We start from the raw sequence: 22,780 nt of genomic DNA, 5'->3' as shown, positions 1-22,780 counted from the left end.
TTTTGTAATCATAATAAGTTTTACTTCAAAAAAGCTACTCCTATCCAATCTCCCCAGAACCAGTTGAGTTCACTCAAAAAGAGAATTTTAAAAAATACTCTTCTTAGAAAAGCATTCCCAGAGGCTGATAGCTTGCTCCTGCATTCCTTACCCCAGAGTTTTACCAAAGCCAATTTTGGACAGAAACACATAACAATACACCCACACTGGGAATGAAGATTATATAAAAAAAAAAAAAAAAAAAAAAAGGTAAGTCCTAAAAATACAGATTTTTACACTTAACTGGTAGCAGAACTGCAAAGAAAAGAGAATAGAAAGTGTTAATTGCCTGACTTGTATTCTCTTTTACGTTCTTTTCATCATTTTCTCTCCCCTCTGGGTACTACTACAGTCATTTGCAATGAGGAAGGTATGCTTAATTAACTAAGCATAAAGATACTCCCTTATGATCAGTTACAGTCATCTGCTAATGTTCAAGAGGTGAAAGACTTTTAGATTTCTTTTGAATGATAAAAGTAAAAATCAATTCAATTCAATTCAACCTCCTCTTCTAACTTGTMTCAATTCACTCACATGTTGAACTAGGTCAGAGTGACAACTGGTATCTCACCAATTTTAAAGACACTGGAAAAAGTGTTATATTCATCCCCACACTATTTTCTTGATTTTGCTGAAYTGTATGGATCACACAGAAAATAAATTGCACACATTAACATGGGTATTTCAGTTAGGGGTTTCCACATATTTGTCATTGTAGTCAATATAAAAGTGTCATTCTTTTAGCATGAATTTTAATACTCTGATAAAGAATTCTGCATTTAATGTTCACAGTTGTGCATATTATCAAATCATTACTTTAAGTGACAAGACTGACAAAGTAGAGTGAAATGCTGATGCCATATTTAATGTCTGATAACTAAAAAGCCTAATTTAAATAATCAATTCTCAATGCCTTGTGTAAAAGACAACCTTAATTTGGCATAACATTATTCTGTCTGCTGTAACACCTGCTTGTTCACTGAAAGAGGAATGAAAAATAGCAACTTCTCAACCACATTAAACATCATCTCTTCCTACTTAGCATATCTGTTGAAATATTTTTAATTCAACTCTACATCAACAGCATCAGTAATTTCAGTGAGTAGGAGAGAAATTTCAAAAGCATGACATCAGTCTGACTAGCTTCCAACTTAATGCTAAGTAATGGCCAATAAAATTAAAAGGACCACKACACTATGTACTCACTCTAGAGTAAAAGTGTGTTTTTAGCTGAACTCCAAGAAGTCATTATGGTAACTGAAACAAAATACATTCTCATCTGGATGCATGAAATCAAAATTCATCATGAACAGATACATTATCATGKTTTAATCATCCAGTTTCTATGCATCTAAGTCTATGGTAGTCAATCCTTTGGTCATACACCACTAGTCACACAGGCACGCAAGAGGTCACTGCTTCAGCTTCTCCTGTACTGTGTAATCAGGTATTTGTCACCCAGGAGTGCAGGACAGGCCACGTGATTTGACATAGTTCTCCCATGAAGGAGGACACAAGTTTTTTGTCCACATGATAGAAATAATATACAACCACAGGATGGGGAAGAAAACAGAAGTACAATGGGGAGTGCTTAGGGGATGGATGAATTTTCTGTTAAGAGTAAGACTGGATACCATTTACGCAAACAAAAGTACCACGGGAAATATTTATAAAATTGTGGACGCATACGGATTGCTGTTGCCTGTCAGCCACCTGAACAGACTGCAACACATGTGCAATGGACAAGGGGAAAGAAATATTCATCTTTCTCATTTGCCTAGCAGGGTTTTTCTCCAGAGTACATTAAYAGCTCAACTGTAACATAAAAACCAAAATACTTTTATCATGTTTTCCATATGTTTCACTAATGAGCATACATTTTTATATATTACTAATAACCAATRGAGCTTCTGCTTTGCAACAGACAGTATGCAATGCTCTGATACTRCCAACGGTTCTGGAGCTGCCCTTCAACTTAACTAACTCCTTCYGAGTTCCATGTGCTTCCCTATCCTCAGTGTTTCAGAATATTTTAAAGCAGTATGCAATTATAAACATTTGTGTTTGCAAAAGACATCAGATGACAGAAAAGACATCCAATTCTTGGACTCAGATTGGCATTTAATGACTTAATTTGAAAATTAACAAATTTACTTATCTGTCAAGAATGGATACCACTTTAAAAACTGAAATCGTCAGTTAGGACAATGTTCACAATATAGCAGTATATAGAGGGAAAAAAATGAATAATGCAAATGATTAAGTGACCCTGAGATTCCTCGTAACATCGGACACCATCAATGTACYCTGCACTTTGTCTTGTTGAGGAGGTCACTATTAAAACTTTGCTTTAATAGATTCAATATACTTAGCATATTTGATTTGTAATTTTTCTTCATTAACAGTTTAATTYGCTAGTCATAGCTCAAAAATGAATCTCTTAAGGCTCTGGGAAGTTTTTAACTTATCATACTGTTGACTGATCTCTTCTTTCACATTTACATACATATAAGTGTTACAGCACTTCTCTTATGTTTCATTAATTCCTATTTATTAGTCTTCCATCCACTGCTATATATTTCACCTATTTCCGTAGAAGTTTTAAGACTGAAACTAGTCATATTTTTGCTGCAATTTGATTGTAATTTTATAAAGATTATGGTGCTGCCTAGGAAACTTAATACCAGAATTGCATACCATGTTTAGCCATAGACTTCACATGCAACCTCAGTCAAGTCAGCTATTTTCTCCAACATAGATCTTCTGCATAACAAAGATAAAACATATTTTTAAAGATTGTGAAGGTAATGTTTGTTTGTTTGGGGTTTGTTTCAAAAAATAGTACATTATACTCAGAAGACTGCTGCATCTCACAGACTTTAGGAGCAAGAAAGGGACCAGCATTCAGCTGGGTTAAGAATCAGAGTCATGATRACTCCCGAGAGAAAGCTGAATTATCCTGTTCCCTGCACAGAAAGTGCTACATGAGGGCCTCTTCGTCCTTATTGCTGTATGGCCCTGAGAAGAGAAGAGGCACCCAGGGAAGAGGAAATCAGAGTGACAATATTAGATGGAAAAGGAAAGAACAAACTAGAAGTTCCTTCTCCCTCTGGTCACAGTAGATGATAGGAGCCTTCCAACTTGCCTGAAGGCAAGCTTTGGAGAGTGATTTGAGAAGACAGAGACAGTTTTTACTTTTCTGCTCGACAACCTCATTGTCACCCAGGCTGGTGTTGCACTAATTGAGGAACTCTGGGACAGAGACAAGTGGTATTTTCATTTAGTCAAAGATGCTTTTTGAACTCAAATGCTTGCTGATATTACCTCTTACGCTGCAGGGAGTGTGAAAAGGCAGACAGAAAAATGCAAGGATTTTTTTTTCCCAAAAGAGTGCAAGTATTTCATGCACTAATTAAAAAGCAAATCAGCTTTCATTAATATATTTTTAATATAGGAATGTAAATAAGCAGTGTAGGCATGAAGGATGCAAGCCTGTGCTCCATTTGTTCTACCAATAATAGGAGCTACAGAAAACGGACTCAGCTATGGGAAAAAAAAAAAAAAACTCAGCAAAACAGAAAGATAATTCTACTTGCAGATAAAAAGAAAATGTGACTGAGACTGTAGTAAAATGGAGTAACAATACAGTTAAAGTAGAGATATTATTTCAAAAGCTAAAAAAGTTAAGAATATAGTTTTGGAAGTGTAATAGATTTTCACAGGACACCCTGAAATACTGAAAAAAGAAAAGGTACTGAAAAATTAAATTATCAGTTTACGAAACAAGAACCATTTACAGATAGCTGCAAACCAAGGCTCAGGAGAACTAAGAAGATAAGTCAAATGGCTAGGAGAGGTGGCCCTCTACCAAACCAAAAGAAGCACAAACCAGCATGAATATCATCATGAAAAAACTCTGATCGAGTTTGCTACTRGGACCAGTAGTTTCTGCTGTAGGAAGCAATCCAGATGTTTCAAGTGGGAGTCCAAGAAATATGAGTTATCTCTAAAGGAAGCAACAGCTGCAGGATAGAAAGCTCAGAGTACTGATTCCAGTACTTTGGGCCAGGAGAAACAGCACAGGGATAGTCAGAAATAAGTCTAGCACAGGCTAGAGGAGGACCAGCACGACCTGTATCTCAGCTTGCCAGAGCCACATTTTGGAGTCTGGTAAGCTCTATATGGTATACGCTTACAGAACAGCTCCCAGCTTAGTCTCTGTATAAAGCTGGAGCAGTAGATTCCACCAGAAGCAGAACTGGGTATAACATATACGTGGGGCCACACACTTCAGACTTACTTCTTGCCTTTGATTATGGAAGAATTGAAAAAGGTATCTCTAAAACCAGACACAAGAGAAGATCAGATTGTCCCTATCAAAAAGGTATTTAATTATTTACCTTCTTCTCTCCTCATTCCCAATTATAATACTATACACAGTATTTTAATACACAGTTATAAATAAGTGGTAGATATACAGGCTTGTTAACAACTAAAGCTGTATATTGTTTACTTGGAACTAATAGGGTATGAATCCAGTTTTGAATTTAGAGTTCTGAATGTAGGGATTGGAACAACTATGTCTCATCATTTTCCTTCTAGCTAATAGGAAGTTACAGGTACCTAAGCAGATGTCCAGAATCACCAGGATTCTCAGTTTACCCTTCTCAGGATATGTATATTAAAAACAACATYAGATAACATCTCAGCTGCACACAGAGATTCTTTAAAGGTTTAAAGCCTGATGTTTTTTCTAAGACTTGCGTATGTGCACAGGAAGTGGAAAATTCTGAAGTCATTACATGTGTATGCATACACACCGCTAAAAACCTAGGAAGCAATTTTCTTTTTGTTTACTTAAACACACTGTCCAAAGACTCTTACAACTGCAAATTGAGACAGTCCTCTTTATACTTTCACATACTTATAATATTCTGTTTACTATTTATTTAAAATATGTAAGCAACAGTAAATAGCCTATTTGAAACCACCAAAAAGGCAATATCAAACACAACACCCAAGGCGACAGTAGTATGTGTGTCCATCAAAGCAATCTGGATTTTATTCTATTTACAATTCTTCTTCATCTGAAAGTAAGCCAGATGGAACAGCATTGTCTTCAGCTTGTAAATAAGGAGAAAATTCAGAAATATAATTAGACTGAAGACGTCCCATGGAAACCAAATGTAAATACATAATAGCTTTGCTTCTGCATTCCTATAAACTACTGTTTTACAGAAGCTATTTCTACCATGTCTTTTGGAAATAAAAATGTGTGATTATGTGTTTTTGTATTTATAATAATTGGCAACAAGCCAGAAAGGAATATCCATCAGTAGCCTGTAGCTTCCTCAGAACAAAATTAAGGGCCTTTTTTGCTGGGAGAGCTGCAACGGTTTAATTGCACAGGTCAGCCCCAGAGAACCAGGACCAATTTATTCCTGCTGGAATATAACCACTGAACTGGAAGTTTTTAAAATAGATTTGGGGATGTAGCCACATAACCAGTGATTCTAAACACACTCAGTCTACAGTTCTGACTAGAACTGAAATTCCTGAAGGACATGTAACAAGAAGCCGGCAGGGAGAGAGATGGCTAATTAACATGGCTCAGCTCAACCCTTAAAAATCATCTGGAGCTCCAGAAAGACATCTCTGCCCAGAAGCTGGAACTAAAACAGGTGATAAGGCCTCAGAACCACAATTACTTTTGCCAACAGATTTAGTACAGTATGACAAAACATTAAGATAGTACGTAGTAACCATATATTGCCTCTGCAAGAAATGAGCAACACAAACTTTTGGTTTTGCACTCTGGCAAAGGTCTAGGAGTTGTTAGCATATAATACTGCGTTTCCTTCTCTCTGTGCTTCCTCACCTCCTGGCTGAAGAAAATCTTCTGCTTGGCTAAGCATATACTTTTCACTCATTCCTTGAGAACAGGTAAGTATTTCACTGACAACCTTGGCTGCTTCAGTTTGAGAATGGTGGGAGCTCAAAACAGCATGTTCGGTTTTAATAAAGATCACTACAAACTAAGGCTTGCCCTGCCGCTGGCCTGCTAAAACGTCCTATTAAACATATATAATTCATTTTCATTATTATTATTTAAGAGAAAAATATTGTTTTAATTGTCCAACGAATCACTCACGGCAGAAGGACAACTTGGTCTGCTTCAGTTAACCAATGTTTTTGCTTTTTTCCAGGTCCCTTTTCATCAATAATCCACATAGACTTTTAATAAAGCTTGAACTAGCATTACATCAGCATTCTAACACACTTGGCTACTCCAAGAAACATTTCTAATGTGCCCCTAAACTTAAGTGTTGCTGAACCTTGCTGTTAGATGATAATCACAGGAATACATGCAGCAAAATTTGAAAGGAAAATGCTGCTGTTGCAGTTCCCTCTACAATCTCACCACGCAACATTCAACAGTGCCTGTAAAGCAAGCTAGCCAGCTTAATAGCAAAGCTTTCCTACTAAGCTTTCCTTCTGCCTCCATAATTACATGTGGTTTATACAGTAAATCTGTTGTAAAAGCCAGTTAACTCAGGATTTAGAGGAGTGATGCAGTAGCAAGCCCAATTATCGATGTACAAATATCTTCCACAAAGACAAGCTCACTGATATGGGCCCTGATATGAGCTAGAAAAAGTGCAGTTACGTGAATTATGATGTCCTCTCAGTGGGGAAGAGTTACAACTGCAATGACTATTGCACACTATATCTTAACTGACACACCACTGCAGCCTTCGAGTATTCTCACATACACGAAGCAGCATGAAGAGCTCTCAAAACTAATCTTACCTTATCCCAAATCTCAGAGAGGCAAAATAAGTTTTCAGAGAGGGAAATGAAACATAGAGCCATTATTTCAAAAACTCACTCAGCCAGTGAAACTCTACTTATGGAACTGAATAGTGAAGAAAGCTCAAAAGGTTCAGTCACCAACCACCACCTGTACCTCAGCTGCCATTAGCCACACACCAGTTGAGCACTCACAGGGGCACCATGAAACAGGTTCCCTCCAGGCAGTGGGAGGAGACCCCAGCTCCAGGAGGCAATTCACCCATCCCATTTTGACAACTCTCTTTACTCTCTTTTTGACTTCATGAGGAAGTCTAGATAGCATACAATAATGATCACCTATTACATAAAGCTAAATTATTGCCTTTTTTCAAAAAAAAAAAAAATCAGACAGGCCTTTTCAGTTTTCCAAGTTAAAAAAAAATGTTTATTTTTTCTATGAACTTCTCAATTTCTGTCTTCATGCAACTAAATACTGGAATAAAATTCTCAGTATGACAAGTGGAGACTGAAACACCTCCAAAGCAGAACAACACTGGGAATGGTGTCAAAGTGCAAGACAAGTGTAACAAATATCATCTGGGTGGTCTATACACACAAGACACATTCTGCATGTCTGACTGGCTTCCATTTTATGCTAAAATAATTTGGCTGACTTCCCAGAAAGTAACTGGATCACGTCTCTAACAATCAAATACTTTTCTATCAAACCCTGCTAACAATACCTCCCTTTACTGCATGATGAATCTTAAGATCTACCTTCAAAAAGAAAAATGTAAGAAGTGAGATCTCTTTTGAAAATGCTTAATGAAAATATGGGAGCAGAAAGATTAGGAAAGATTTTATATGTTGCCTCATATAAAAAAGCAGCACATTCAGCTAATAGAACTCATTATAGCTCCCTCAGAACCTGTGAACCTGCACTGATTTATCTCTCTGAAGATCTCGTGCTGACAGCCTAAAATATGTTCACTTAGAGTGTGTTAGGAAACTAAACATTTGAGGGGAGAGGAGGGGCTACCAACACTAAAATAGTATTTACTCATTTATTCTGGCTCAGAATCAATTTGACACACTTCACAAGTTCTTCTGTAGGAATGTTCAGATATTTGTATTTTTAATTATTTTAAATAAAACTAGTTCATATGCCAATCATTTTTCTCTTAACTAATGATCAGACAAGTTTTAAGTAAATCATTCACACGACCTTCTGTGCAAGTTAATTGTTACTGCACTTATCCTGAATGTGCCCTCTTTTTGACTCTTACCTTCACATTTTCTGGATGAAGCCCTCCAGGGTGTTTGTCCATGTACTGACATAAATCAGTGTGCTAAAAGAAAGTCAGATGGAAAAAATGTATTAATATCTGTATGGTTACAATAATAAATATCCTTCTACTYAGGAGTGGACAGAACTAATGGAAGATAAGGTGATTTTTTCCCCACATACATACAAACTTGTGCCTTTAGGCTCCATTTTATTTAACAACTTCTGCAATTTGACTGATATGAATATTCATCAAATGTAAATTGCATTTGTTTCTAATGCTTTGCATAAGGTAAAATTATTTGAATTTCAGTAACATTCTGTAACTTTAAGAAATGTATCACCATCAATACCATACAGGTAATGCCTGAGAGAAATAGAAAGAAAATAAGGAAGAACCTCAAATACTAATCATATGGTTCATATTAAGACATTGGCTTCTAATTATAATTTTTATGAGTCTACATTATGATAGTTTACTGCTTTAGAAAATAAATCTGCATGCCACAGTATTGAATGACAGTTTTCAGCTCAGAAAGAAGCATATATTATGCACATGTACTGCTACTAATTACAGATGCTTTAGAAAATGGCCTCACTGAAGACTCAAAAATTTAAATCAGTTTTCACTTCATAGCTGAATATATTCTCTGCAACTATACCATAAAATCTCTTCATAAAATAAGTGGACTTGCAATGTATAGATAAATCTTATGAATACCATAATAAATATTTAAGTAAGGGGGGGTAGTTTTTTTTGTTTTTTTTGGGGGGGGGGTTTGGTTTTTTTTTTCTTTTTTAACTATGGAAGCACTATTTTCTCTGAATTTTTCTTCTCACTTCTTCAGTTTCCTACCAGCCAGGAGCACATTTCCACTGAAGTCACATTTTGCTTTTCTGATTTGACTGCACAACTCAGCTTCTGCAACTACATTCAGAATAAACCAAGCAAAATTATTCACTGGAATAACTATCAAAAACTACAAGTGATTCTGTCGTCCACATCTGGTTTCAGAAAACATCTGGTAAAAATCAGCTAGCATTCCTTGAAAAGCAAGTTGGCAATGCATGCCTCACATACAGAACAGATCAGCTAAATATAGGCAGTACTCAAGGTGAGAGGTTTGGACAAAAGCTTCCTCTAAAATACCAAAAGAGCTTTCTGTGCAATGTTTTCAAGTCCAGGAAGCAATCCTCCAGCGAATCTGTTGCAGAATTATCATATGGATATATATAAAAGTTTACACCTGCTAAGATTAAAATTTGGACTAACCACAACTGTTCTATATCAGCTATCCTCTATTCTTTTGGAGCTAACAATGAAAATGCACTGTGCATGAAGAATTAATATTGTAATGATATAAGACRTTCTGGCTGATTAGGTTGTGCACCAGCACACTTTTTTTCCAAAAATTCATATGTGGCCTCAAAACAGCAAGTGTCCTGACTACGGGAAATTATGTGGGTCCCAAAATGAAATTTGTTAATACCACAAGGGCAAGGGGCACATTGCACTAGACTGCAACACAGTTTCTTCCCAAACACAAGCTACAGTAATATATCAATTTCTAGTTAAGACACCACTGAATGCATTTACAAAGAAAATGGAAAAAAAACCCCTCATCTATCAGTGAATATTTACAGTGAATATTTATGTCACTGAATTATTTTAAGTGCATTTTGCATAAATCCATATTTAGATTAAAGGCTTGTTTTCAGTTTTATAAAGTCTATTAGTTTCAGGTATTATTTCTTTTCTATTCTCTTAGTCAGTTGTTTGGGACTATATCAGCAAGCCATGCCAAGAACAGGCCAGGTATTCTTCAGTATTCATCACACATTACCCAACTCTGTTTCCATTTTACTGCATCAACACCAAGGAAACATTATCAATCACAGTCATCTGTTAACCCTGTAATTTGTTTTGAAAAACTAACAGCTCTTGAGTACTAACCCAAGTACAAAAGTCTAATGCCTCTGGCAGAATATCACCTGAAACATCATTACTRCAGGTGATGCCTGTCTTCATAGCTGGCCTCAAATAAGGAATTTGGGTAGCTTCCACCTGTTTCAGTACGTTCTCTCTTATTGCAGAAAAATGACAGCCTGGAGGAATAACATGTTCTCTTCTTTAACTTCAATATGAATTTTTAAATAGTGGTAGCATCTGCAGTGTTTGGGAGAAGTTTAAAAAAGCATGAGCTACTGCTTTGGAAACACAGGCAGGGTGAAAAGGGCAGCTCCGTATCATTCATATCTCACAGACACAGAGATGCCTGCCACATCCACCCACATTGCCGAAAACACTCACTTATGTGGGCTGGCTGAAGAAGGAGGATTATACATTATTATATTATATATTACAATTTCCCTGCAGTTCAGTCTTTGCAGGTAACAAATATGCTGGTAGGTGCGAACTTACGGTCTCCTTCAATTTCTACTGATTTCTAAAATTTGCAAATAGGCAGTAGAAAACAGGCTAGAAGAAGACAAACTCAGTATGACTCTGAAAGGTCCAATGACTGTGACCTCCTAGGACCCCAGATGCTCCCCAGTCACACAGTGTTAGTCACCAAAAGCTTTCTAAGAGCATCCTCTTCAGAGTCACATCACTAGTCTACTTCCATTTGTAGCCAAGTGTGAGGACCACCTCTTTGTCTCCTATTGTCTCAGTTTTTATTTGGCTGTATCTTCTTTGTGCATGAATATCAACTATGATAATTTTAACACGTGTCATTCATTACTTCAACTACTACTTCCTAACGCAAGGCCCAGGAGAGCTGGTAGCCAAGTATAAACCTCTGTGTCAGTACTTCTCTTCACCACAGAATCACAGAATGGTTGAGGTTGGAAGAGACCTCTGGAGATCATCTAGTCCAACCCCACTGATCAAGCAGGGTCACCTACAACACACTGCACAGGATCGTATCCAGGCACATTTTGAGCATCTCCAGAGAAGGAGACTCCACAACCTCTCCAGGCAACCTGGTCCAGKGCTCCGTCACTCTCACAGGGAAGAAGTTCTTTCTCATATTCCGACATAACTTCCTGTGTTTCAGTTTGTGCCCGTTGCCTCTTGTCCTGTTGCATGGCACCACTGAAAAGAGTCTGCCCCCATCCTCTCGACATCCTCCCTTAAGGTATTTGTAGACATTGGTAAGATCCCCTCTCAGTCTTCTCTTATCCAGGCTAAACAGGCCCTGCTCTCACAACCTTTCCTCAAAGGGAGATGCTCCAGTCCCCTCATAAACTTCATAGCCTTACGTTGGACTCTGTCCAGTAGCGCCATGTCACTCTTATACCAGGAAGCCCAGAACTGGATGCAGTACTCCAGATGAGGCCTCACCAGGGCTGAGTWGAGRGGCARGATCACCTCCCTCGACCTGCTGGCAACACTCTTCCTAATGCACCCAAGGATGCATTCCTATTGGCCTTCTTGGCCACAGGGACACATTGCTGGCTCATGGTCAACTTCCTGTCCACCAGGACTCTCAGGTCCTTCTCTGCAGTGATGCTTTCCAGTAGGCCAACCCCTAACCTGTACTGGTGCACAGCGTTATTCCTCCCTAAGTGCAGAACTCTGCACTTGCCCTTGCTGAACTTCATGAGATTCCTCTCTGCCCAGCTCTCCAGCCTGTCCAGGTCTCTCTGAATGGCAGCACAGCCCTCAGCTGTATCAGCCACTCCTCCCAGCTTGGTATCATCAGCAAACTTGCTGAGGAGGYACTCTGTCCCCTCATCCAGGTCATTGATGAAAAAGTTGAACAGGATGGGACCCAGTACTACGCGCTGGGGGATGCTACTAGCCACAGGCCTCCAACTAGACTCCACACCACTGATGATGACCCTCTGARCTCTGCCTTTCAGCCAGTTCTCAATCCACCTCACTGTCCACTCATCTAACCCACACTTCCTGAGCTTATGTAGGAGGATGTTACGGGAGACAGTGTCAAAAGCCTTGCTGTAGTCAAGGTACACAACGTCCATTGCTCTCCCCTCATCTACCCAGACAGTCATTCCATCACAGAAGGCTATCAGATTGGTTAAGCAGGATTTCCCCTTGGTGAATCCATGCTGGCTACTCCTGATCACCTTCTTGTCCTCCACATGCTGAGAGACGACATCCAGGATGAGCTGTTCCATCACCTTTCCAGGGAYGGAGGTGACGCTGATTGACTTGTAATTTCCTGCATCCTCCTTCTTGMCCTTTTTGAAGGCTGGCATGACATTGGCTTTCTTCCAGTCCTCAGATATCTCTCCTGTTCTCCATGACCTTCCAAATGTGATGGAGAACAGCCTAGCAATAACATTCGCCGGCTCCCTCAGCAGTCGTGGCTGCATCCCATCAGGGCCCATGTATTGTGAATGTCGAGTTTGCTTAAATGATCTCTAATCCAATCCTCCTTGACCAAGGGAAAGTCTTCCTTTCTCCAGAGTTTATCTCTTGTCTCCAGGGTCTGGGATTCTTGAGGGCAAAAACTGATTCAAAAATTGATCGGTTGTACCTACATAAAATTTCCTGTGAGTAGCAGTTTCTACTATCATAAGGAATCCTGGAAATCTAGCAAAGTTAATAGTGCAGCTGTCTTTTTACATTTCCCTTTTCCCTCACACACACACATCAAATCGCTACTAACTCTTCATTCAGATAGGAAACAGAAACGTAACATCTTTTCTGCTCAAATCTTTCAAGAACTTTCCATCATAAAACTCTTAAGAGTCCTTCTTATAAAAGCAGCTAATCACTATGGTATCAACTGGAAAAGCAACTTAGAAAATTATAGTAGCATATTGTTCCTCACTTAAAAAAAGGAGGTGGAGCGAAAGCGAAGGCATAGTCAGCTGCTGCTCTGTTCCCAGGGTAGGGGCACAAAGCACATTGAATTAAATACAAGTATAGCCAGGAAAGCTGAYAGCACTGCAGAAAGAGCTATTTCTATGAGAAGGCAATGTGCTTTCCCAGGTGGAACAGTGGCTCCAGACACAGCATTGCATACTCTGACACCAGGCTCTTCGCTGTAATTAGCACCTTAGAACTAATGAAATGTATCGCATAGAGAAAACTCAAGATACAATTATGTATTGGTAATAACATAAAACTATGCTGAAGCAAGGTAGTAAGAGACAAGAAACAAGCCAACCAACAGACCTCTTATCATCAACTCACCAGCAGGTCAGAGTGACCTCCCAGGGAAACTGGATGCCCTGGAAATGCAGTGCAGAGACCCCCAAGTAATTGCAGRGCTCTGTCACACACATGCTGATCCCAGGTGGATCTGGCTAGACTGATTCTGCTTAGATCTAGCTTTGTAACAACTATGTAACACACTGTTAATCCCCAACCCAGATAAATCACCACAAATAATTCAGTATTGACTGAATATTGTATTTCAGCATACGTTCAAAATCACATTTATTCCTGCTTTGAAAACCCCATCAGTTTACCCATGGTATAGCTACACTGTTAAGTTTTCACTGAGAAGAACTCCGAAGTAAGGGAACTACAGAATTAAGGTTGCTCACATAACCTTTAACTTGTTCACCCCAAAATGAGCACTATGATAACATTTTAATGTGTACAGTAATCCTATACTTTTTTYCCCCTCACATGATGAAACACACACACTGAACAGAATAGGAAGTACTTGATTATAGAACAGTTGTGCTATTTCTTTCCCCCCTACCCTTTCTCACACAGCTTACAGTCTCCATCTTATTTACTACTTTGAAGGTGAAATTATTAATCTCACTGGCTCTCCTGTGCTGTACAGTATTGACAGGTTTCATAAACAGAAATAGATTTCATACCAATTCAGAGGAAATGTGTCAACACCCCCCTGTATCAGATAGGGAAGAGAAGCAAAGAGAAAAAATTCTAAGTATCACTGACTTCAAGATCTCAATTTAGAACTTTGTTTTTGACTTTTCAGAGTATTTGGCATTTTTCTGCCTTCTGTGTGTTTTCACTGACTTTGGTTACACCTGTGAGCATTTAACACTTTCACAAGGGAGGCTGATAAACTCATGCAAAAGTAAGGAACGAACAGTAACACTTCAACCGTGACGCCGGTGATTTCTGATGGCATCACAAAATTGTGCTAATGATGATGGTTACCAAAACATTACACAAGCTCTGTGGCAGGGATAGAATCTACTTCTCTACATATTACCTGCCTTATTGTGAAACCATACTTTGAATCCAAAGAAAGGCACCCTAGTTTCTACATCCACAACAAATAAGAAAAGTTCAGCAAACGCCACATGCCATCACTACACAGTCATCTGCAGATTTGCACAGGAGGCTCTTCCACAAGAATGGCAAATTAAGATTGCCTAAACAATCTTAATTGCAGCATCTCTTAATTTAAAAAACTTGACTTTACTGCCTCACTAATACAACATTTTGGGCAAAATCTATTACAYTTTTGTAAGAACTTGATCTCTTCTCCCACTACCTCCTTCACCAGAAGTAAGGTCAGTTGCTTAGTGGATGCATTAGAAGCTGTGAAAGACTTCATCTCTCCTTTTACTTGACTGCAATCTTCGAAGACACAGATCTTAAGTACAAACAATGAATTTATTAACAGAAGAAAAAAAATGCACCCTGTGTATCACAAATATTTGCAATAAGGGTCCTCTAGCTACAGATTTAAAAATATCTTGGCAATTTTGCCTGAAATTAAAAGGCAACCTGAAGCAGACATTGGTACCTTATTTCTTCGAATACTTGTATTTTACTAAATCATGCCAAAAGATCATTGCTCCAGGGCTGTGATGTGAATTCAAGGTTCTGGTACATAGCTACACATCCTTGAGAAGGCTCTGTCATGCCTTTGTGCTACCTCCTCTAAGTAACTTAAAACACAAAACCTTTCTTCAGTGCACATCCCAAGTAAGCAGACCTCCATTAGGAAATGCCTGCAAGTGTCTTGACCCTTCTTGTGATGGATGGCAGAAATCTTCACTAAAACAGACACTGTAGAGTATAGTGTAGTGGTTATCACATCTGCTTTACATGCTGAAGGTCCTGGGTTCAAGCCCCAGTGGAACCAGCACCAGGAAATCTTTGGCAGGTTGGGCTAGATGACCTCCAGAGGTCCCTTCCAACCTCACTGATTCCAACCTGACTATCTCCTGGGATAGGGAAGGGAAAACTCATGCTCAGATATGCAAGTTCCATCCTTCTCTTATTTCCAAACTATATGCAGAAGCACGTCAGGCAATGCCCATTCGATCCTCAGCAAACTCAAACTTCAATAATTTTCAAGCAGTTTTCTCCCTGTGATGGAGGTAAGTATCTCTAATCATGAGATCAGAATCTAAATAAAAAAATAACAAAATTATAGGACTGAGCAAAAAGCAAGCTTTGCTCAGGGAACAGGAAAAGAACACAGTGCTAAAAATCAAACAGAAAACCCACACTTTTGTAGACTCTCTCTGTTATGCTTGTCACTTGGTCACTCCTCCCCACATCATCCACCATGACAATATCACAGAAAGTTTCAGTTACTTCACGTGAACAGCCTGAAGACAGCATTTCATAAAGGGAAGAAATGGGGTTTGGCTTACAATGTGTGGCAGAGTAGAAGTGTACCAAGGAAAATTCTATTCATTCTGGCTCATGTTTGTAGACACATGCATGTATATATTTGTGAGCATACTGTGCATAAGCATCTGCTGAAGGGAAAAGAAACAAGGCTGATATTTATCCAGCTGAACAAAGTTTATATAAACTGCATTCTATAAGAAACAGAGAGAGACAGAGAGAGAGAATGTAAATGAAAAGGAAAAAAAGTCAGACAGATGCTGAAGATTCAGACTCCTCCCTTCTCCCCTTGAAGAAAGAATTCTAATTATGATTAGATGAGTAAACCATAAGCTACATATCTCCTCAGATACGCTTTGTGTTTCACTTTAAATTCAAATATTTTTCCTCCACTATCCTGTGCAGAAATCGGAGACTCTYCTACCAAACATGAACACGTTCAGACAAAGGGCAAGAAGTCTCATTTTAAAGGCACGGCCATGGACATGAAAGGAGCTCTCCCTCCCCAGTCCCTTTCCATAATAATTATGTGACTGTCATTCTCCTCTAATTAAATTAGTTATTTCTACTTCCCAAGCAATAGAGTCTCTCTCCCTCCTCTTCCTCAGTCATGATAAATCTACRCGTGACTTAGCTGTCCCATAATTCTGCCTAATTGGTTTCAGCTGTCATTTTTGAAGCTGAAATGTATGGAGAGCCTGGGGCTTGTGAATGGAACAGGAAGCACTTCCAACCACATTCCCATCATGTAAAACCAGCAATGTGAAAGAACCCTTCCATTAAAACAAAAACTGTACTATTTGGCTTCTGGCAATGACATCATGCAGCAGACAGATTGTATTGTTTCACTGAGGCAACAAGACTGTTGCAAGCCAGTCTCTCCCGTTAAAAAGAGAGCACGCATTACTTATGCCCTAGCAGCTCTACAGACTAAAATACTTTCCCTTTTGTCACTAACAAATTCTCAAACAGATAATACAGTTTACCAATAAAAGTACAAGCAGTAGTAACATTTGAAGCAACAGGAGAACAAAGAAAAGTTATTTTTATTTAAATGGAATCTAGCCTTTAACGTAGGTGATGTGCAGATTTCTGCAAAACAGTTTAAACAACATTTGATGGGTTTGGTGCTTTCAGAAGTGTCATACTTTATTTTTTTAGCATTTCTATGGATTTCTATAATTCAAGTTAGTTCTCTTTATGCAAAAGGAAGGTGTTAACCATGCTAAGAAAAAAACAGTCTACAAGCAATTTCTGAGTAATACCTAAGCAACTTCCAGAAGAAGTGCAGAAGGCAACAGCAGCAGCTGGGCTGAGCAGCAGAGGAAAGATATATATTAGGGATTCANAAAAAAAAAAAAAAAAAAGGAAAAAAACACATAACACACCTTTAATGAAAACAATCCTGCTAACAGGATTCTAGGGACTTGACATTCTCACACGCTGTCAACAAAGACAAATTTACTTCAAAACACATGAACAATACTGTGTARGAAAGGAGCTGAGGGGCAGGGGAGAAGTATATACAACATATATATATATACAAAAACCTACCTGGAAACCCCAGAGAGAAAACAGAATGCACAGTTGTCTGAATTTTGGCTTGTCTTGCACAATATATGTTCAGATATTGACACAGTCTCCTTTAATTGCAAAGAGAACAATCTGTTCTGTAACCTAGACAGATAAAACCCATCACTATGGAAAGAATTATTGTTTTCTGAAGGGTTCAGTTGTCACTTTACACTCTTCTTTATTCCCTGGCCACCTTAATAACTGTATCAGCCTTCTTTTCTTAGTAAATCAGATTAAAGAGACAGTAAACAATTAATTTGGTAAGACTATTTTAATAAAAGAATTGCACCTCATAGATCAGTAAGAATTTCTGTATGGCACATTTAAAACCTAGCAGCGGATCATCCACCTGTGTAAGCCGTAATGTATTCCTGTATTTCCTAAAGTCAAAAGGGTTATGACAATTTTTACAAGCTGAGACACTTGTAATTCACATGCACACACATATGTGCACATGAACTTTAATGTGCAAAATCATAAGGTTTCCATAGCACTGAGTATCTCTCCATATATTAAAAAAAAAAAGAGTCTAATATTTCTACGATACAAAAATCTCCTTCATAGCATGGCAGATGCCCCTAAGCTGCTTGTGACTGAACTCACTGCAGAGGCACGTAAGCAGAATACCCACAGCAGGAGAGGCAGGCAAGCCACGTGCAGCAAGTATCCATGCTAACGCTGCACAGGGCAGCCCTTTGACAATGCAGATATACTAACACAAGCTGAAATAGCACAGGAATCTTTACTGTGGTGGTGTGCTGTGCTGTAAAGRCAATCTCATCTTCAGGGCAGGAAAAAAAAAGCAGTGCAAGTGCTTCCTCTAAAAGGCTTCTGCATCTTATCGTAGGCGTCTCTCCACTGCGGCTGAGCGATTATTTTCTGTCATGCCTCCGTATCCCAAATGTCCACAGGATTAATAAAAATTTGATAGGGAAAAACTGCAGGTAAGACTGCAAGGCAAAAAAAAAAAGGAAAATGATGCTTCTTTGGATTATATCCTCTTTAATCAGAGTAGTAAAACAAGAAAAAATGAGTAGGCCTTTTTTCCTTCTCAGTGTTGATTCCACTGAAACTTGATTCTTTCGTTTACTCCCTGAAGTCATTCATCCAGACTTCAGGGATTTTTTTTAATTATTATTTTGCCAGAATTGCTCCCCCTAACTTTCTGGKTTTGAAGATTTCTTAGGTGTATTTTCTATGATTCAATTAGTATGATGCTATTTACTGATAGTTCAGCAAGCAAAAGAGATTTTTAAGATTTATAATTGTAGTTAAAAATGTTTCTCTCTCCAAACAGCCAGTTTTTAAGTCCATACTGAAGATTTTTTAAAGAGAATGAGAAGTCAGAGCTTCTCATTCTAAACAGAACTAAACAGCAGTTACAACCCCTATTATTAAAAAGCCTGAGAAAAAAGTTTAATTAGAGCGGGCAATCTATAGTACGAGCTGAAATACTGCCAGTTTTTTTACTTCAGACCAAGTTGTACAATGCTAGTTTACTACTGAAAATAAAGATAAGGATTGTGTGGGATGCAGCCAGAATATTACTCAAGATACAGCTGCCCAGGACCTGCAACATAGATACAATAAACTACTAAAGAATGAAAATATTAAAACTAGCAGGGTATTATTTTTAATTCTATTTAAACTAGCAAAAAAAAATTATTTTCATAAATTTTTTCCTTCAGTTCCTGGTACAGGAAAGCCACTGTACGTATTTATTCCTCTGAAAGTCTACAAGTAGTCCTATTTAGGTGTTGAAAACAAAGATAGAAAGGATCTCAAAAAAAATCAGCTTGACTCTATCCGCTATTAATGACACATCATTCTGATGGTTATTTGCCTAAGCTACTCTTAACGATTGCCAGTAACAGAGAAACCATGACCCCATAGTCACTTCTTCAGTGTTTTATCATCCTTACCACTAACAAAAGTTTTCCTATAATCTAATCTCACTTTTCCTTGCTGCAATTAAAGATCATTTTTCTTCTCTTTACCAAAATCAACCCTTCAGAACAGAAGTCATTGTGAAACTTCCCAAAGCTTTGATAGAGCTTCCCAATTTTACATAAAGGAGGGAGAGAGAAGAATGAGCACAGAAAGAACAAAAATCTCTGATATCTTATAAAGCGATGGGGTAAGCTGAGTAACMTCTTTCCTCCTCCGACTAGTCCTATGTAAAACTTTGTTAGCCTAGGAGCAGTGGCTGAGCTTCTAAATACATTTCTTTGATCCTTCTTTTCTGCTGAATCCAATGTCAGGCATAGTCTTTTCATCTTACCAAAGCACCAAGCAATTCCCTTCTGAAAACCTCTCTGAAACCCCACTTCCTCAAGCCGTCTTTTCTTTCAATTTCCCACCTATGTTTGGACATCAGCAGCTTCTGTCTCAGATCTACTCATTAAAACTTGAAAAACAAGAGCCTCCCAGGAGCAGTATCCCCTTACTGCCTTTTCTAAATAACATAGGATTTCCTTTCCCTCTGCTTCCTCTCAGCCTTATTCTGATGTCCTTTTAACTGCAATTTAAGTAGTGTGACTTGGGGTAAACCTTGGTCATGAGGCAGGGGCTTAATTAACCAGAGTGTGACTCCTCCTCTGGCAAAGGCAAATGGAAACTACCAAGGCCACTGATCCTCTGGCTGGGAGCTGGTGCCCTCAAAGACTCTGCTCTTTCCTGAGGGCACTCAAAGCAAGTCACCCAAGCAGAGGAGGCTGCCAAGAGGGTAGCAGGAACATCTGGGTTYGCTTCCGAGTTTCACAAGGTCTCACTCTCTGCTTACTGTAGTTGGACAAGCACCTGAACCTCCAAAGGGTGAACAAAATGGCCCATCATTTCATTCTCACAATAAAATAAGGGCTCAGCTTCCCCCTAACTTCCACTCTCTCTCAAAGATTAAGAGGCCCATCCTTCCTTCCCATGCATGCTATTAGCTCAGCTCCACTAATTTTCTCTACATATCAAGCATGACTGAACGATCCTAGTGATCACAGCTCAACAGCAGCTCTGGGACTCATTTTCTGTGCTCTCTCATCCACTAAAGTATATTGGGAGTTTTCTGGGTTTGGTTGGTTTTAAAACAAATCATAGAATCACAGAATCGGTAAGGTTAGAAGGGACCTCTGGAGATCATCTAGTCCAACCTCCCTGCTCAGCAGGGTCACCTAGAGCATGCTAGACAGGGTTGCATCCAGGCGGGCCTTGAAGATCTCCAGAGAAGGAGACTCCACAACATCTCTGGGCAACCTGTACCAGGGCTCCGTCACTCTCACAGGGAAGAAATTCCCCCTCACGCTCAGGCGGAACTTCCTGTGCTTCAATTTCTGCCCATTGCCTCTTGTCCTGTCACATGGGACAACTGAAAACAGTTTGTCCCCGTCCCCTTGACACCCTCCCTTCAGGTACTTGTACACATTGATAAGATCCCCCCTCAGTCTTCTCTTCCCCAGGCTGATGAGGCCCAGCTCTCATAGCCGTTCCTCCTAGGGCAGGTGCTCCAGCCCTCTGATCATCTTTGTAGCCCTAAGCTGGACTCTCTCCAGTAGCTCCATGTCTCTCTTGTACTGGGGAGCCCAGAACTGGACACAGTCCTCGAGATGAGGCCTCCCCAGGGCTGAGTAGAGGGGCAGGGTCACCTCCCTCGACCTGCTGGCAGCACTCTTCCTAATGCACCCCAGGATACCACAGGCCTTCCTGGCCACAAGGGCACATTGCTGGCTCAATCAGCAATGGTGTCCTACTACTTTCAGTTTCAATATGTTCCTAAAAATAAACACAAGACTTATAATACTTTTTGATCCAAGTTATCAAAACCAGTAAGAAATTTAAAATTTCTAATGTGAAAATTTTGATCCTCTTAAGTAAAGTTAATCACTTTATTGCATAAGGCTTTTGGCCAATGATAAACTCAAAATCTACAGTTTTGAAACTTCAGCTTTGTCACTCTTAATTCCAATGAATAGTATATACCTCAATATACTAATCAGCATCAAACCAAGAAACTTTCACCTATTTTTCTCCTACTTGAAATAGAAGGAAAGTGTAATGAATGTACTTTATTAAGCCATCTCATTGTTTAACAAGCTGTTTTAGCTATCRTAATCAAGCAACAAGAATTAAGCTTTCTTCTTTAATGGAAAGTAATGTTTAAGAAGGAAAAACATACACAAAGATTAAAATAGGAAAGGTAATTGAAAATGCTTGGATTTAAATTACACTGTTAGATTAGTCTGGAGCTTTTTTATTGCTGAGACAGAAATAATATTGCTCATTACTCATACTTGCAATTATAAATGTATCTGTTCTTGTTTCAAATCTTGTTCATAAATATGGAAAGTATAATGTACAGTATTGCTACACAAGCTCACTTTTATATGCCAAGCGTAGGACTGGTTGCTGGTTCATTTATTGGTAATAATATACTTACATAATTATACACAATAATAAAAACCTCATTACCATTCTGCCAAGCCTGTAGCAATACATACTGTTGAGGATTGTCTTTAAGTGATTGCTTCTAAATACAATTGTCTTTCTTTTAAATATACAAGTGAAGAAACTAATGATAGCAACTAATGGTAATTTTTACAAAGAACAGACGTGAAGCCATCTTCAGAAAATCTCTGTCAATATGCCTCAGCTCTCACCTGTGAAATCATCATTTCCTAAGGCAAAGCTGGTTATATTAGCGACATTGAAGTTTTCTACAGCTGGCATATACAGAAGGTCACACAAGCTAACACCTAAACAAAGCTGGGAGAGGAGGGGAACAGACCTTAAGCGACTAGTCATAGTCCTCCATTAAACTGTAAAGCTGGACAGACTTTTTTCATTTTGAAGTCTTGGCAGTCTCAGGTGCCAAGTCTGGTCTGGTATAGCATACTTCAGGTACAATTACAGAAACTGTTTTCTTTACCATTCATAGATGAAAAACTTCATATATATATATATTTATATTACAGGCTTCCATATAAAACAATTTGTAATCTAAGAAACCCAGGAAATGTAATCATTGACATGTTTCCTTTCAGAGATACTCTGCTTTCAGCTTTAACTTATTACTGTAATGCATTTTGCATTACATTTTGCAATGAAAAGTGCCACATGAAATTAAATTTCATTTTACCCTTTCAGGGTCAATGCTGAAATTGAACATTTCTGAGAAGCTACGATACTTCATCAGTATTCATTTCCCAATGGAATCAGCACCAACCTAGCAACCTGAAGTTTCCATTTTCTGAGAACTCTTGGATTACTAACTGTTTACCCCTAATCTAATTATGACATCTTACTCAAGTTTCTTATTATGTTTGAAATGGCCAAGAGTGATTCATGACTGTATCAGTTCTACAATGTCACTTTTACTAAACAGATGTTCAACTCCCTTCAAGTTTGTTATGCCTCAGTCCTTCAAAAATGTGTGCTAGTGTACAAGTTTATTTGCATGAACATTTCTACCAATTTCAGCTGCATCACTCATGTTGTTGAATTAAACCATGCACAGATATTTGAAAAATTAAGSCAGATATTAAAGATAACCAGTT

At 38.6% G+C, this 22,780-nt stretch overlaps 1 protein-coding gene and 1 non-coding gene across 4 annotated transcripts in view; one reads left to right on the top strand and one right to left on the bottom strand.

Annotated features, from left to right (window-relative positions):
- CDK14 (cyclin dependent kinase 14) overlaps positions 1-22,780 on the bottom strand; it is a 330,258-nt gene that overhangs the window by 171,221 nt on the left and 136,257 nt on the right. For all 3 annotated transcript variants that reach the window (XM_085310484.1, XM_085310486.1, XM_085310483.1), the window contains one exon: positions 8,118-8,180. In XM_085310484.1, coding sequence (XP_085166610.1) covers positions 8,118-8,180 — 63 coding nt within the window. The remainder of the gene's footprint in view (positions 1-8,117; positions 8,181-22,780) is intronic.
- TRNAV-UAC (transfer RNA valine (anticodon UAC)) lies at positions 15,100-15,168 on the top strand. Its single transcript has one exon. It is a non-coding gene; the product is annotated as a tRNA-Val (tRNA).

This window comes from Rhea americana, unplaced genomic scaffold (assembly GCF_003343005.1).
Source record: "Rhea americana isolate MKP2758 unplaced genomic scaffold, rheAme1 scaffold_32, whole genome shotgun sequence".
Lineage (NCBI taxonomy): Eukaryota > Metazoa > Chordata > Aves > Rheiformes > Rheidae > Rhea > Rhea americana.
The sequence above is the reverse complement of the archived record's forward strand: the minus strand, read 5'-3'. Positions and strand labels throughout refer to the sequence as shown.